The following is a 17,724-nucleotide window of genomic DNA, read 5'->3' on the forward strand; positions in this document are numbered from 1 at the left end:
TCAGTGCATACACAACCATAACATTCTCATCCCAAACTAATTTCTGCTCCCTCCTGCAAATTACATAAACTGTTTTGGGAGTGTATCAAAGTTAAGGAATACCCTGGGAACCTTCTTGCAACTGGAAGTTCGTCCCACGTATTCCTTATCGCTACTCCCAACCTACCACGCAGTAGTGCCCTTGCTGTTGCAGTCTACACACTCTGAGGTGGAGTAACTGTCGAATACAAGGTAATGCTCCATTCGTAAAAACGGAATGGGGCCAACGGGCTATGGACGTGCTACATATACCTGCAATGACGTTGATGCCGAGATGGAGGCCTCAGAGGGACATCGTCTCGACAGGCATCGACGCACAGGGCCCCTTGCTGAAATTAATTTTCCAAAGCAGCAAAGCTGGGATATTGGAAATATCAAAGATAAGGAATATGTTGGAGGAACATCCAGTCCAAAGAACGTTATCAGGGCTAAGTAGCTTGGAAGTTATCATAAGATGGGGAATATGGGGGAGTAACATCCAATCGTAAAGAACATTACCAGGTGTAAGTAATTTCTTCTTCTCAAATCACATTGCTCTCTGAGCAGGAACAATTGATAGAATCTTTGATTCTATTGCTCAGTAGCAACCCCTTTTTACAATTACTGCTCATGGTAATTACTAATAATCATATGTCTCGTCCCCTTTCCTTCATACTGTATGGGTGTCCCTTGGTAGGGATGGGAAATTGAACCTTTTTCACCACAAGAAATTGTCTTCCCCTTTTAAATTTAGATGCACGTGGGGCCGTGGCCTCAGTCCTATTTTCCGCATTGACGGGAGTGGAACGCTTTTACCAGCGCTCCTGGGTTCTGCCTCCGGCCTTGTAAATCCACACTCTTTCCCTGATTGATTTTTGTGTTCTTTTTTTCTACAGCAATTATTGAGTTAATACTCTGTCCTCTGGTGCCACGCTCCTCCCCGGCACATGTCGATGACAGCTGGTTTCAGCTGGTGTCCGGCCTGCGAGGTTTCCTTCCCTACGTCAGATGCTCATGCGCTCTGCCTCCGGTGCCTTGGCCCTTGGGACGGCTGTTCTGCGTTCGACACACTGACCCCACGTTCATTGAAAAAACACTTAGCCAGGTAGAGGGAGCTGTTCGAAATAAATCACCACCAGAAGACATTGATGCATATATAAGGAGGAAGACCAGGCCAAAGGATTGGTGCCCTGTTCTCCTCTGCACCTCGCAAGGGCGACTCCTTCGCTGGGAGGCGTCTGTGGGAGGGGGCCTTCCAGGTCCTAACGTCAGCAAAGGGACCGAGGCTCCAAGAGCAACCGGCCGAGGGGTCGGAGGATCCACCCGGTCCCAACACTTAGGAGCCTCAAGGCTCTATTACCGGGGATCTCCACGAGGGGCTCTCCTCTGACTCTGGGCTCGCTACCAAAGGGCTGCCTTTACGCAGTACTAGCAGTACCGGCGTCCTGGCCGAGGGCACCCTGCCTCCCAAGATTCTACCTGAGGTGCAGGGAATATCTGAGCTATCACTCTCAAACATGCAGACGGAGACTGGTCCCAATTTATCAGGCACCACGCAGCAGGCATGTGGTGCAGTGCATGACAAAATAGCCTCCCCGCCAGGAAAAATGGAAGCACATCATCAGCCTCCCCACTCCGGCGCGTAGGCATAAGAACTCACGTTGAAATGGGACTGGACAACACCTGTTACCAAGTTCACTTCATATCCAACTGCACCCACTTGAGGGCGATACATAGACCCCAGCTTTGTGAGACAGGGGGCAGCGAGAGCAAAGCAGCAAATGCAGTTTCAGAGATCCGTTCCCACGCAACCAAGCTCTTAACCAGCATGCAAGGACATGTTATTTGAAAAATTCCTTTCCTCTTGAAGTCGCCTTAGATAGGCACCGTTCTCAGAGGGGTCATCAAGGACATGCTCTCCCCTGCACCACCTCAAGCCCCGGTCTTGGCCCAGACCCCGGTACCAGTTCAGGCCCAGGTTCCTGCGCTCCCACCGGTGCAGGTCGTTGCAGCGACTCCTCCACTGGCGCAGCCCCCACAGCAGCTTCTGGCACTCCTAGTCAGCACGCTACAGCTGCCTGCACCCAGCACTCCGCCTACAGCACCCAACCTGCATGACACAGCGGGGGACACGGACAGCGAGGAGGACCAGGATACTCCCTCCTCAGCTAGGGCCTTCCACAAGAGGTTTGCATGAGTGGCCGAGTACCTGGCGATCCTGCAGATGCAGATTGAACAATCTGAGGTGGGGGTCCTGACAGAGGTGCTGACCATCCGCCCAACCACAAGAATTGGCATCCCTCTGCAGAAGGATGTAGAATCCTTGGCTAACAAGGGCTGGGTAAAGCCGCATTGCACACAGCCTATGAATAAGCGCCTAGATGCCAAGTACAGACAGGTGGAAGAGGACTCCCTCATACTATGGGTACACACCCAGCCTCATTCCTCTGTTATAGCTGCGGCCTCAATGTACTATAAGCTGCAAACCTTCATCAGCCCCCCCCCCCCCCCCTAGGGAAGGAAGAGAAAGCTACTGGAGGCCGTTGGCAAAAAGATATACTCAATGCTACGCTTCACCTGCACCAGGCCAATGCAGATGGCATGTTGGCAGCGGTGAACCAAAAGCTTTAGCGGTGATAGCCGACTTCCTCCCTGAGCTTCCCGAACATAGTCAGGCAAGATTTAAGGCAGAGTTGGCAGGCGAAGATAGTGGTCCAGGATATCATGGAGTCTACAGTGGCACGCATTGACACCACAGGCCGACATGTGAAGGACAGCTTGGCTCAAGGCGACCAAGTTTAACCCTGATGTGCAGCAATGCATTCTCAACCTGCCATTTCAGCAGGGATTTGTTTCACTCGACTAAGGACGAGGAGCTTGATAAAAAGAAAAATAGCTCCCAAACAGCTAAGTCCTTGTCAATTTTGACGAAGTCTGCGCCCAGACCTCTAGCCAGTTGCCCACTCTCTGATGGTCGTACCTTTGGTGGCTTCAGGGGTGTTCAGGAGCGCCGCTCTAGGCAGCCTGACAAGTCGCCCAGCCAGCACAGGCGCAGCAGCACAAATCTTCACACAAAGGGTTCTTCCAGTCCCCCTCCCAGGCACCAGCCTCCGAAGGAAAGAAACGGTGACTGTGAAATCCAGATCCACAGCTTTCCCGTGGGGGCAGGCTTGCCCTTCACACTCATGCCTGGCAGGCAAGGTTCGTGGACCCATGGATTCTTTCGGTGGTTGCCTCCGGCTTCTGCCTGCCGATATCTCCCATCTACTCCCCTGCCCCCCAACTTCCATAGATTGGGAGAACAACTCTTCTGGTGGAGATACGCTTGCTCGTTGCAAGTCAGGCTGTGGAGGAGGTTCCAGCCTCACAGCGAGGCATGGGCGTCTATTCCTGTATCTTGGCCATACAGAATAAGAACCGGCGTGGCCTGAGAGTTGTACTAGACCTTTCATCCTTGAACCTTTCCTTACCCCTTCAAAAGTTCAAGGTGGTTACTCCAACACTCATTGCGGAGACACTATGTGGGGGAGACTGGATGTGCTTCCTGGATCTGAAAGATGCTCATCTGCACGTCCTGATTTGGGAGCACCATCTTTCCTTCCTCCGGTTGAGGATCGTGGGCTTTCATTTCAAATACAAGGTCCTCCCATTCGGCCTCAATTCGGCCCCAAGGGTTTTAACAAGGTTAATGAGTGCTGTAGTAGCCCTGCTCAGGGCGGAAAGCCACCACATTTATCCATACCTCGATGAGTGGCGTGTACGAGCAGAGTCGACCGAGGCAGTCCAGCATACAGCTACCACACTATCGCACATGCTATACAATTTGGGGTTCTCTATGAACTTTAAGAAGTTGCAGTTACTTCCCAAGCAGTCCTTCACATTCTTGGGGCTAATTTGGGATACGAGGGGGCGCAGAGGATATTCCCCTCGGAGGACAAGATCATGGCTATCAAGAGGGCCACAGGGCACTTTTTCAGCAGACCGGTGACCTCGACATGGTGGTACCAGCACCTGCTCGGAATAATGGCAGCTTGCCTAATGGCCGTGCCACACACGATGCTCAAAATCAGGAGTCTACAGGTGCATTTCTCTGTCTCTGGAATCGGGAAACTGGCTCCCTAGCAGCCCTAATCCGCATACCACAGCACCTTCAATAGGTCCTTCAGTAGTGGAAGGAAAATGGTAACCTGTTAGCGGGCAGACCGCTCGGGCAGCCGCTACCGGAGATCACCATTGCCGCAGATTTGTCCCTTATGGGATGCGGAGGGCACCCTAGACAACCAGTGTCCACTGAGTCTGGTCAAGGCTGGAACAACTGGAACCATCAACTAACTTGAGATGATGAGTCTGTTCGTATTCCAAAAGACAGCTACCCCTGCATGTAATACATCAACAAGCAAGGAGGTACCAGGTCTCCTCTGCAGGCTGTCCATCAACATCTGGTTGTGGGCACTGTCTAACTTATCAGCAGTCCATCTCCCGGGGGAATCCAACTTTGAGGCGGACAAACTCGGCAGGCTTGGGGTGGAGGAGTGGCAGTTGAACGAGGAGGTTGTAAGGGAGATTTTCACCAGGTGGGTTTACCCTCAGGCAGACCTTTTCTCCACCCCAGGCAACAGCAGAGGCCACCACTTTGCGTCATGGATGGGACAAGGCAGAGAATCCATAGGGGATGCGCTGCAGATTCAGTGGAATGACATGTGGGCATATGCTTTGCCCTCCTCTCCGTTGATTCACAAGGTCATCTGCAAGGTCAAGGATTCAGAGGCTTCGACTAATCTTGATAGCACCGTGGTGGCCAACCAGACCTTGCTTCTCAGAATTCCTCTGCCTATTGCATCAGCCCTGGTCCTACCCCCCGGCTTGGCTCAGCTCCCCTATTATCCCAGCAGCAGGAGGGCACAGTGGTACACCCCGCTCCAGAGGTTCGACCTGGCAGCATGGTTCCTGAACAGGTCATCCTTAAACATATGTACTTGTCACTGGACAACTTCGCTATCATTCAGGGGGCAAGAATCTGGTATCTTACTGTGGTGCTGAGCGCCCTGGCTCACAAGCCATTCAAACCTATGGCATCTGCAGATATCAGGCTGGTTACTATAAAGACTGATCTACTGGTTGGCATTACATCAGCGCGCAGGATCAGTGAGATACAGGTGTTGGTGGCTTCAGAACCATATACCATGTTTCACCGCTACAAGGTGATGCTTGGGGCGCACCCTCATTTCTCCTTGAGGTTGTTTTATCATTTCACCTTAATGAGGAGATGGTACTTCCGACATTCTTTGCAGATCCAAAGGATGAGGCACAGAAGTTATTGCACAGTCTGTATGTTAGATGTGCTCTAAGATTTTACCTGGACAGGACAAAGAGCTTCCGGAAATCAGCTGCCTTGTTCATCACTTTTGGCAGGTCAAAACCGGGCTGTCAAGCCTCCAAGACTTCAATAGCTAGGTGGATGGTGATGGCCATCAAGGAGGCGTATGAGGTGCAGCACAGGTTGTTGCCAGCAAATATGCATGCCCACACCATCGGAGCCAAGGCCACAGCTGTGGCCTTCAAAGACATTGTTGCATGGCAGATGATCAGCGAGGCGTCTACTTGGGATTCCCCAGCGACCTTTTGCAAACACTACTGCTTGGATGCCAGCGCCAGATCAGATGGAGCATTTGGCCAGGCAGTTTTGAAGAGCTTGTTTTCTTAAAGGGGTAACTCTCCTCCCCAGGGCTGCATTCAGTTGTAATCGCCCATACAGTATGGAGGAATAGGGACGGGACGTAGGAGTAATTATAAGTTACTGACCGTAGTGATTAACATAATCCTAGTCCATAGTTCCCTTTCCTCCATACGTCCCACCATCCTCTCCCATAATAAACCCGTCATTAGGCAATTGAAATATATAGCTGATGTGTCAACGGGGACGGAAGAGTGGCGCTGGCGGGCGGAGTCAGGCGAGCGCATGCTCCCAGGGTTTAGCCCCCGCGCCCATCTAAATTTAACGGGAAGACATTTTTTTTTCTTGTGAAAAAGGTTCTGTAGCCTGTCCCTAGGGAGGGACGCCCATACAGTATGGAGGAAAGGGGACTATGAGCTAGGAATATGCTAGTCACTACGGTGAGTAACTTATAATTTACGTGTGGCCCCTTCCAAGAGTCACACTAAGGGACTTGCAGGGGTATTAAGGGAAAACATTACCCACTGCAATCTCACTATAGTACCATGCATGTTGGTCCTAAAAATGCTCTCTCCCTAGAATGCCACATCTATCTAAGGTGTGTGTGCTAGGCATGTGCAGATGATGACAGCCTTTTTTCTACTTAGTGGTGTGTGGTGAAAGCATGATTCCTATGGGCAGCATCAGTCTCTCTCGATTCCATGCTCCTTCTCCATACGCTTTCCATTTTACTTTTCTTGCGTATATACTTTTATGCCCTTTGGTAATTAACTTTCTGTTCTGACTGAGTATTTAAAATGCTGAGGGAGCCTATAGAAATGATGACTCTATGCAGCACTCCAGATTATCACCAAAGTACTAAAGTTAGTGCACAGAATTTTCGGCTACTGTTCTACAGCATACTTTCGGAAAATACATAGCAACATTTTGACAAGATCGGAATTGGTCCCTTTTTTAGAAATTCTTTTGTTTTCCACTCAGGTCCAGGAGCAATTACCTACACCTCCAATAGAAGTGAAAACTGGAGTCTGGTTTCAGGTTGGAGATCTGGTCTGGTCTAAGGTGGGAACATATCCATGGTGGCCATGCATGGTTTCCTGTGATCCACAACTCAAGGTTCATAGCAAAATTAACTCAAGAGGTAAGTGATAAGTCAAATTGTATTTGCTTAAATTGGCAGTCTGCATTACCTGCTGCTCCTAGCCCCAGCCTGCTCTTGAGTTCAATGTTCTCTGATTTGCTGGCTCCCCTCTCCAGCTGCCTGTTATTGTTGCTCAGCTCTCTGGCCCATGGGTGCTCTTTCGTGCTCTAGGGTTGGGCTGCTCTTGCTCGCCACCATCCCAGGCTCTTGATCTCATCCTGCTCTTACCTGGCACACATCGCCAACCCCCCACTCAGCTCTTAACCCTGTATTGTTTATCTGAAATTCTGTTAATGGATCTTTGTGACTAGTGCTTTACTTTACATTTTGTCCCATGAAGCTTAATAGTGGTTAGACTATTGCTTTTGTATACTTGCTCCTAGGCAGCCCTTATACTGAACGTTTGCGCTGCACTCCTCGTTGCTATTGTGCACCACTTCTGGCCATTGTAATTCCCTTTTATAACCTGTTAGTGCCATTCCTAGCTGTACCTGCGTTTAACCTCAATTTCCTCTATCATGCTGCCTTATCGGAATTTCATAGTTTTTGTAAAATAATGTACATGTATATTCCAAGCTCTGCTCCCCAGAAGGATCCCGAACTGTGCTTTTACTTATGCCAACTGTGTGTCCTCTAGTTTGTTGCTACACTACTGTTACGTCTTCTGATTGTATGGTGCTGCTGTACTTCGTTGTTTATGCAGGTAAAAACCTGCTATTGTAGTGTACAGACCCTCTATCCTGATGGTGGTCTTCCTGTTAGCTTACTCTACCATTGCTTGTTATACCCAAACAACACTTTTTTTGCTAGGACAGATCTGTTATACCTTTCTAGCCTGACCTCTACGCCTTCTGCTTTTACTGCACATTGTAACCGTCTTCAAAACTTTTGGCTACCATAGTTCTTGACCCATGTTTGATATTGCTTTAAACCGATCTGCGCATCCTGTCCTCTACAGTTCACCTTCCCCTCCTTTGAAGTGTTCTCCTGATTTCTTCCCCAAATCTGCGTTCGCCATCTTAGTTTTTCCTGATTGACCGCACCCTACTAGTCAATACTGCCATACTATTCATTTAACCCTCTTCTATGTCCTTTCTTTCCATGCATCCTCTACATCTTGCATGGCGTGTGTCCTCTCTGCTTCCAATAACCTACCGTATGAATTTGTGCAATTGTACGCCTTTTACACCCAGACAATGGTGATCATTACTGCATCTCTTAACACCCATTGTCTCTGACCTTCCTCTTTGTCTGTGCTCTGCTCTGTTTTGCTACAGGCATGTCAACCTAGAATCCCATAGCTCACTTCCTCCTAAGTTTATTTTGTAGGCTACCTGTCAGTAGTCCCTTAACTTACTGCTGTTAAACTACTTGGCTATTATTCTGTACCAACTTGTCCTCTGGAGCACCTTCTTTACCACATTTGGAGTCGGGGCCCCTCACATCCATGTCTATTTCCATCTCCCCTTTAATCACAAACCTATTTACTGGAGTCTACGCCTTCCACTCCACGAAATGTACAACTAAACGGGCCAAGTATTGCCAAGGGGTTAAATAAACGTAATAAGCCTAATACTGAACCAAAGAAAAGCATGAAAGGAATATAGCATCTGATCATATGGGAGAGGACAGAGGGAGGGAACGTCCACATACTCCATACCGTATCTTTTCTAGGCTTGGATTCTAGAAAATTGTACACCGATGCAGGCACCATGCTTTCCTTTGTCTTTACTAAAGCCCCATCTGATGCTGAAATCTTTTACCTTGAGGACCTGAAACACCCTGCTGAGGAACTACTCCACAACACTGATGGGGGGTGGGGGAGGGAAATCTGGAAGGGATAGGAGGTTTATTAGAAGCAGTGCTGTGAGGAGGATGAGTATATCTACCTTCGGAGAACATTGTATTAGTATTATTATTTATTTTCTTATTTATCAAGCACCGAAAGCCTGTAGGCATCAGGGCGCCACAAAAACACAGAGGACATAGACAGCAAACGGACAACACAAAAAGCCTGTGGGCAGTAAATGAAACTAAGTGAAGAGGTGGGTTTTCAATGGGTTTTTAAAATGTGGCAGGTGAACTTCTTTCCTTAATCCAAGGGGAATGGCTTTCCAGAGTTGTGGCCTGAACCGAGAAAGATCTTTATTTTTTTTTTACTTTGGATACCACTAACAGTTCCTTGGTACTGGAACGGAGGGGCCTTGATGTGGTGTATGGCATCCAGTGCTCTCGTATTTCAGGGCGTGGCCAGGTATGCATATGAGTCATGGTCATAGCCTTAAGGTGTATCCTTGCCATCATGGGCAGTCAGTGTAGCTCCCTGCGAGCGCTGGATATGTGTAAATCGAACACAAAATGAACAGCATCATTCTGTACAATCTGCAGCTCGTCAATGCAACGGGACAAGGCCCCCAACAACAGTGTTGCAGTAGTCGATGTGTCGTAGTATGATTGCCCTGGCCAGTGTCGCTCAATTTCTTTGAGATAGGAGGGGTTTGGCATGTCTTAGCACTTTTAGGTGGTATTGTGGCTGTCAGTAATTCAGTCTACATGAGCTGTGGATTCTACGTCTAAATTCATAAAGACAGGGGGATTTCACTTTTTTTCGGCTAGGGATAGCATGCTTATCGATGAGCATGCAGGCATAGTCATCTGAGAGTTTATTTCTAGCGTGCTGTGAGCTGAAAATTAGCAGTTCAGTTTTAGATGGGTTAAGGCACATAGAATTGGAATCCATCCAGTTGTTGATGGTACAAAGGATGTCCTCTACCTGTTTCAGATCTTGGTTGTAGTTGCCACTCCACTCCGGAATGAGTTGTCATCTGCATAGTTGGATAAATGTACTTTAAGTGATTCAACAGGTCCTATAGCGGTCTGATGAATAGATTGAACAGTGCTGGGGATAAACCGGCGCCTTGAGGGACCCCCTCCTTGATTCAGATCCCGAAAAGCCTTACCCCAGCACATGCACAAACTCCTATTACTCAGAAATGAGGAGATCCATTTGATAGCGCTCTCACAGCATTGGCCTGGGGAGGTCTGCCGGGTTCAAAAGACAGGAGTTGTCTATACAAGTCGAAGGCAGCCGACCGATCCAAAAGTACAGGCATGCCTGCCTTTCGTTGTTCGACTATGCTGTATGTGAGCAGGTCGAAAGCCTGATTGATATGGGTGAAGGATGTTCGAGTTCCAAGTGACTTTGGAACTGGCTGGCGGTGACCTTATCAATCACTTTCAGCAGGATGTGTGTTAGTTGTAGGTCATAAATTGCTTGGGTTACCTAAGTCTGATCCGGGTTTCTTCGGCAAGGGTGAGACAATCGCATGCTTAAGGCTGTCTGGAATAGTGGCATCTTTGAAAGAGGAGTTGACGAAGCGAGCAAGCAAAGGGGCAAAAATGTCAGGGTTTTTGGTCACAAATTTGGAGGGCAGAATATCACCTGCACAGGAGGTCAGCCTTGTGGATTTCAGAATGTTGAGAATGTCTGTTGTGGTTCCGGGTGAGAAATCGAAGTTCCCGCTGTGCTGTCTCCTTATTAGAGGCTGGAGTTGAGTGCGGTAAATGGGATTTCATAGACGCAGCAATTGTTCCGCGAGCTTGTGATATTTTGTTCTCAAATGCCTGCTGAACTTTACAGCAGACTTCATTGGAGGGAACTAATTGTTCGGATTGCACCATGGGTTTTTCAGGCTGCGATAGATTTCAAACGGCTTTTTTTTTTTTTTTTTTGGCCATCTCAATTTCTTTATTAAAGATGTCTTTTTTGGTATCACAAATTAATTGGTTCAGGTACGCATGGGCATGGAACCAGGCCTTTTAATTTTTCTCAGAAGGGTCTTTTACCCAAGCTCTTTCTAATCTTCTCTTTTCTTTGCTTGTTTTTATACCAACAGAGGGGTGAACTAAGGCTGTTTACTGAGGTTGTCCCTTACAGTTTTCTGTCTAAGGGGGGCCCGGCATATCCATAAGGGAGGCTAGTTGAGTGTTATATTTGTCCACTAGCTTTTCTGGTGGATGTGAGTCCCGAGAGGTCTGACCAGGGACATCTTTCGGTAAGTAGGGCACTTAGGTGGATATTTCTGGCAGTAATCCAGTCGAGGATACTGCCCCCTGTTTGGGTTGGCTCATTGTTCAGTATTTTGAAGTTGGTCGCAACTAATGCCTTTTCCAGGTCCCTAGCATCTCTGTCACTTAACTCCCCAACCAGCGATTCATGTCTCCAAGTATGATAGTGGAGCTGTTGGAGGTGTTGAGGAGCCCGGATGCTCAGTAGCTCTTCGTTAAAGTTTTGTGTGGACGGTACACAAGTATGAAATTAATCTAGCATATAGCATTATGCGAGGAATTTAGGTGGATAATGTCACAGCGAGTACAAGTCACGGGTACTTCGTGCACTTGCCATTCGAAGGGATTGTGTCCTCCGACATATTACACATCTACAGCTGTGCTGCTTTGGAAAATTTTTGGCGTCCTGCGTCAATGACGTCGATACGCTCCCCTAAGGGCCTCCGTCGAGCCGATGTCACTGGATGTTATAAGTAGGACGCACAACGCCCGTAGCCTCAGTTCCGTTTCTTTTCCGCGAATGTGTTTGCTTCGGAGATCTCGGCACGCCTCGGTTCTTCTGATTTCTATTGGTTCTTCGAACTTGGTAGTTTGTGAAGATATCCTGTCTTCTTCTACCCCGTAGTCAGGCTTCAAGAAGTGCCATGGCTGCGGTTACAAGATGTCTCCGACGGACCCGCACAACGTCTGCCTGTGGTGCCTCGGCGAGGACCACGCCACCAATGACTGTGACGACTGCCAGTCTTTGACGTCGAAGGCCTTGCGGAAGACGTTGAGGGTCAGTAGGGTTTCCAAACCCCGTAAGTTGAGATCCGCTGGCCTTTCGCCCGACGATTCGAGGGGCGCCTCTCCGCGTCAGCCTAAGTCTAGGGGTTCTCGGTCCTGGAGTGGTTCCGCCATTCCTCTGCCTCTTCGAGGCACTTGTGGAAGCGCCGTCACCAGTCGCCTTCCCTGTCCTCATCCGAGGACTCCGCCAGACGGCAGGTAGCTTGTCCCAACAAGCATTCTTCTCCTGCGGAATGGGAGGCATTTCGTAAGGAGATGATGGCAATTTTCGAATCGCAGGGCTCCATTCCGTCCGTGCCTTCGAGAGAAGCCAGCAAGGAACGTGCTAGGGCCACCGCTCGCATGCCTTCGGGCTCCGGTGGTCGGCGCGATCATTGGGAGCCTTCGAGGTCCGCAAGGGACAAGGTGGATCGCTCTAGCCATGCCCGCTCCAGGTCCCGGTCCTCGACACCCTTGAGACCGTCTGAGTCTGTGAGGTCTTCTAAGAAGACGTCGACACCATCGGTGCCATGTCCGTCGAGGGACTCTCTCGAGGCTCCGCCTCTGAGGAAGTCATGGATGCCATCGGCACCAAGGCCGTCTAAGGACACGCTCGAGGCACCGCCCTCAAGGCCTGTGTCGAAGCCATCGGCGCCACGCTCGACGCCGATTCAGTCGACACCCTCAAAGCCTTTTGTGGAGGCTTTACCGGAGGTACCCCGTGCATCGGTGGAAACTCAGAGGAAGGGCCTGAAGAAGTCAGTGAGGCCTGTATTTGAAACTTTTTCTGTGCCCTCATCAGGGATTTATTCCAGCATCTGGATTACATCTGAGGTGGATGAAGGGTCTGATGAAGGTTTGGTTCCTGATGAGGTTCCTGACGAACTATTGTCTGGTCATAGGCAGGTGGAAGACTGCGTCAGTCTTTGCACAACGCCAGTGGTCTGGACACCTCTCCGGAGGTTGAGTTCGGTAGGCCTGAGCCAGGCCCGCACGCTGAGTCTTCATACCGGCGTCTCATGTCGAGGGTGACTGAGTACTTGGGGTGGTCTGGGCCACCAGTGGATTTTCTGCAGGATGACCTGACCGATATCTTGGACCAAAGTCCACCAACTGACCCGGTACTGCCATTTCATATGGCCTTGCAAAGAAGGATGGCGGCGGCTTGGACTGCTCCAGAGTGTCTCCTGGCAGTGGGTAAGTCGTTGCCGAAAAAGTACCGTCCAGCCAGTGGCGACCCATGCTACTTGTCAGCGCACCTGACTCCGGAGAGTTTGGTGGTGCAGGCAGCTACGGCCCCAGCAAAGCAGGCGTCTTACCCTACCATCCCTCCTGGTAGGGATGACAAATGTTTTGACGGTTGGGCGAAGAAAGTATTTTCTTCAGGGGTTATGGCTTTAAAAGCAGCCAACTCTGTGTGGCCTTAGCACCTTTCACTCACACTCTCAAAGGGGAGGAACGGGATGGCTTTCTTGCCCTTGTACAAGATGGCAAGGATGCCATGTGTGAATCCGTTCAATCGGGTCTGGACATGGCAGACTGTCAGCCGGTCCATGGCAGCGAACACCGTGATGCGCAGATTTGCATGGTTCCGGAAGTCGGGGTTTGCTCCTGATGTACAAGCCCGGCTTCTCAACATGCCCTTTGATGGTGAACATCTTTTTGGCAGCAAGGCTGACGAGAGCCTTGAGGTTGCAGATCTCCAAAGCTGCAGCGAAGTCGTTGAGCGCTGCAGTTCGCCAACCTCTGCCTTTTTGTGCTAGGGGACAGCAATGGAGGGGAGGTTCCTTTCGATACTACTCTTCTTTTGGTAGATCGAGGGGAGCTGCCAGTCAAAGGGGCCAACGTAGGAGTACCAAAGGTGGAAAACAAGGTACTCGAGGTGCCAAAGCCGCTCGGGCAGTTGCCTCTTTGCCCTCAGGCCCTGCCGCAGCCGCTTCAGCTCAGTCATGAGGCCATGTCCCATGGTTCACCGGTTGGGTGAAGACTGGCGCAGCATCTTGTAGAATGGCGTGCCATTACTTCAAATGTGTGGTTTCTGGAGATGGCTATCGTCTTCCTTTCCGGCAGAGGCCTCATGAAAATCCACCAGGGAATCTCTCTTTGAAGAGTTCGGATCCGCTCCTTGTGCAGGAAATCAAATCCCTGCTGGAGAAAAGCGCCATAAAACTGGTGCCTGTAGCGGAGAGGAACAAGGGATGGTATTCCCCATATTTTTTGATTCCGAAAAAAGACGGGGGATTGAGACCCATCATGGACTTGCGTGGTTTGAACAAGCTCCTCAGGAAGGACAAGTTCAAGATGGTTACTCTCTCTCAAGTCCTCCAGGCCCTTCAACATCAGGACTGGTTGGTGTCTCTCGACCTCAAGGAAGCTTACTTTCATGTGGCGATTCATCCCAAGCACAAGAAGTACTTGAGGTTCGTGGTTGGCGACTCGCACTTTCAGTTTCGTGTCCTGCTGTTCGGACTGAGCTTCGCCCCGAAGGTCCTCACCAAGCTCATGGTGGTGGTGGCAGCGTATCTCAGGAAAGGGGGATTCACGTGTACCCCTACCTGGACGATTGGTTGATCAGGGCGCGCTCTCCCGAGCTAGTCTTGGATCATCTGTCAGTCACCTGCCACTCCCTTAACAAGCTGGGCTTCTCCCTCAACTTAAAGAAGTCCAATTTGACACCTACCCAGCGGCTCCACTACATCGGAACAGTGCTCGACACATCCCTGGGGCTGTGTTTGCCTCCCCAGGTGAGGGCTCATCACATTCTGCAGATGGTGAACAAGTTTCCACATGCTCAGTCTCCCGGCGTTCGAGTTCTTGAGGTTGCTCAGCCTCATGGCATCCTGCAGTCTCCTGGTGCCAGAGGCCAGACTGCGGATGAGATCTCTGCAGTGGGCTCTCAAGATGCAGTGGTCGCATTCCTCCGGCAGGATGTCTGATCACGTTCAGGTGCCGCCCTCGGTCGCCGAGGATCTTCTGTGGTGGGCCGTCTAAGGCAATCTGATGCGGGGTGCACCATTTTGGCTACCCTGGCCAGAGGTGACGATCGTGACGGATGCATCCCTCATGGGATGGGGAGCTCATGCCAAAGAGTTGACAGTCAGCAGTCGTTGGTCTCCGTCGGAGTCCAGATTCTATATCAATCTGTTGGAGCTGAGGGCCATCAGGCTAGCCCTGGAGGCTTTTCTGCCGTCTGTACGGGGGAAGAATGTCCTGATTCTGACGGACAATACAGTGGCCATGCACTACCTCAACAAAAAGGGGGGGCAGGGTCTCTCCGTCTGTGCAGAGAGGCGATGCAGCTCTGGTTCTGGGCCATCCAGCAGGAAATTTCGATTTCGGCAGTTCATCTGGCCGCAGACAAACGAGGCGGCGGACGATGTGAGCAGGCAGAGCACGGTCTCTCACGAGTGCATGCTGGCTCAGGAAGTTCTCTTGGAGATCTTTGCCATTTGGGGGACCCTACAAGTGGATCTCTTCGCCACCAGTGTCAACCAGAAGTGCGATAAGATTCTGCTCGCAGGATATCCTCTAAGAGGAGCCTTAGGGCACGTGTTTGTAGTGGAGTGGTCCTTTCCACTGCTGTGTGCGTTTCCTCCAGACCCGTCATCCCGCAAGTGTTGCGGAGGTTACGGAGGTTCGGTTACCAAATGTTCTCCAGCATGGGGTCTGGCATGGATTCACATGCTCATGAATATTCCCCGTCGTCAGGCTGGGAATCCTCGGTAAAGAAAAAACCAGTATCAGTTTCGTTTCTGATCTGTCTTTCGTAGTAATAACCAATCACTGGTCTCTGCGTCATACTGACCACAGCCAATGACTGCCCTCTACCTAAGCACCGCCTCTGGCAGCCATCTTCAGATTTTTACCGCACGTTCATGTGTTGGGATCCTCGTGCTATTGCTCTCGAGCGTTAGTGCTATTTTTCGCGCTTTTTCACAAAAAACTTCGATTCTTTCGGTCAAAAGAGCCTCAAGCTCCACCGATCCTACATCCGATCAACGGGGACCCGTGTCGGATTCATCTGTGCCCCTCAAGGGTGAAGATTTCGTCGAGCTACACTTCGGAGGACTCCAGAAGCTTCTCAGGCCCGGTCTCGGAGATGGCCCAGGAGAAGGGAAGCTCGACGCCCGGAAAGCTGTTCAGGGTCTGCCCTGGATGCCAGCTGCAGAACGTCTTCAAGGAGGACGAACACTCTTTCTGCCTTTACTGCCTTCATGAGGACAAGACGCACGTGGAGAAGGACTGTGCGTTTTGCGGCAACATGTCGGAACGGACCATGAAGGACCGCCATCAACGTCTCGCCAAATGGCTGGAGGGTAAGAGCCCGTCTGGCGAGAAGAAGAAGAAATCCGAGCGGTCTTCTAAGACCTTTGAGGGCGCCCCGGCGACGGGGGCCCAACATAAGGCCAAGCACCGCGAGTCCGCTGGCACCGGGAGCGCCGAACGGTCGGGCTCTACGGGCGCCAGGCAGGGCGCACCCTCCCCGGCACCATCAACCACGAGCCAACACTCAGGGTCGGGTAAGAGGAAGGCCGAGCACCCGGCGAAGCTCCTGGAGAGGCCCCGGTCGAGCTCTAAGGCAGAGGAGGAGCGTGGCAGTGCCCCCTCCCTCAAGGATAAGGCGGTGAGCGCACCTAAGGTGGTGAAGGCCTTGATCCATCCGACCAAGCCCTCTATCGAAACGGTCGCGGCGGCCCTGGCTCAGCCTGTGGTGGCTACACCAGTGGTGGCGACCTCAGGGCCCAGAATCTCCCTGCCTCCGCGGAGGGAGTCTTCCTTTGTGCCCATCGATAGGACCCCCGTGAAACCCTCCGTGGGGAAGAAGGGGGGGCAGGGCGTCGTCGTAGATTCGGCCTCAACCTCAGAAGAGGAGCTGATCGAGGTCTTAAGCCACGGCCTAGGCGTGGAAGAAGGCCAGCCCGTCGGAATGGACCCCGACGCAGGTGACGACGACGACATCGTCGAGGATACCGACGGGGCCCCTGCTCGCCCGTCGGATTCCCCTCTGCCAGCGCCGCAAGACAACTCGGCGGCCATTTTGTTGGCCATACAGTCCTTATGCTCCGAGATAAGGACGAGGCTACCGTTACCGACGGAGGAACCTCTCCCGTCGGGGGATCCAGAACCGGGTCCTTCTGGTGTTCCCCCCCACCAAGAGAAGAAGGATCCATCCACCACCTCCTTTTCAACCGTCGCGCCCCGTCCAGCCCTCCTCCCCGTCCACCCGAGGGGATGATACGGGGACTGACACGGCAGCGACGGGTACGGACGACGAGGCATACGACGAGGATTTTCCGTCGTCGCCTCCCACCAGGGCTTCTCCGCCCGACGAGATCGGATCTTTCCACTCCATGATCTCCAGGGCTTCCGAGCTTTTCCAACTCTGCCCTGAGGAGAAGAAAAAGGAAGGCTTCCTTTATCAGCGGCGCGAGGCCAAGAGGAAGACGGTCCTCGCAGTGCCTCTGTTGGACGACATTTGGGATGAGGGCCTTTCCCTCCTCAAGAACCCTTCCACGACGCCAGCTAGAAGAGACCGGTACGAGAAAAAGTACCGGGTCCCGGACACGGCCCCCCTATGCCTCCGGGCGCAGCCTACCCCGGACTCCGTCGTCTCCGCGGCAGCCAGGAAGAAAGCGGGGGGGGGTGCGGCCTCCACATCAACTTCCCCGCCGGACGGCGAGGGAAAGAAATTGGATGCTATGGGACGTAGAGTCATCTCGTCGGCAGCGACGACGATTAAAGCGGCCAACGCCTTGGCTATCGTGGCCCGCTACGACAGGGAGCTCTGGTACAAGATAGCTCCCCTGCTGGATTTTCTGCCGGACGACAAGAGGGCGGAGGCCCTTGAGATCCTGCAGGAAGGTGAGGTGGCGTCGGACCACGCCATCACCGTGGCGAAGGACATCGCCGACACTGGGTTCCGCCAGCTGGGCAACGGCGTTTGCCTTCGACGTCGTGGATGGCTCAAAGCTACAGACTTTCGGCAGGACGTCCAGACCAGAGTCCTGGACATGCCCTTCGACGGGAACAACCTGTTTGGGAAGACAGTGGACGATTC

General features: G+C 51.5%; 1 protein-coding gene across 3 annotated transcripts in view; it reads left to right on the forward strand.

The window, feature by feature from the left end:
- NSD3 (nuclear receptor binding SET domain protein 3) overlaps nucleotides 1-17,724 on the forward strand; it is a 2,619,674-nt gene that overhangs the window by 271,012 nt on the left and 2,330,938 nt on the right. For all 3 annotated transcript variants that reach the window (XM_069617934.1, XM_069617935.1, XM_069617936.1), the window contains exon 4: nucleotides 6,674-6,833. In XM_069617934.1, the coding sequence (XP_069474035.1) occupies nucleotides 6,674-6,833 (160 nt within the window). The remainder of the gene's footprint in view (nucleotides 1-6,673; nucleotides 6,834-17,724) is intronic.

Source organism: Ambystoma mexicanum, chromosome 10 (genome assembly GCF_040938575.1).
Source record: "Ambystoma mexicanum isolate Mex_15411 chromosome 10, UKY_AmexF1_1, whole genome shotgun sequence".
Classification (NCBI taxonomy): domain Eukaryota; kingdom Metazoa; phylum Chordata; class Amphibia; order Caudata; family Ambystomatidae; genus Ambystoma; species Ambystoma mexicanum.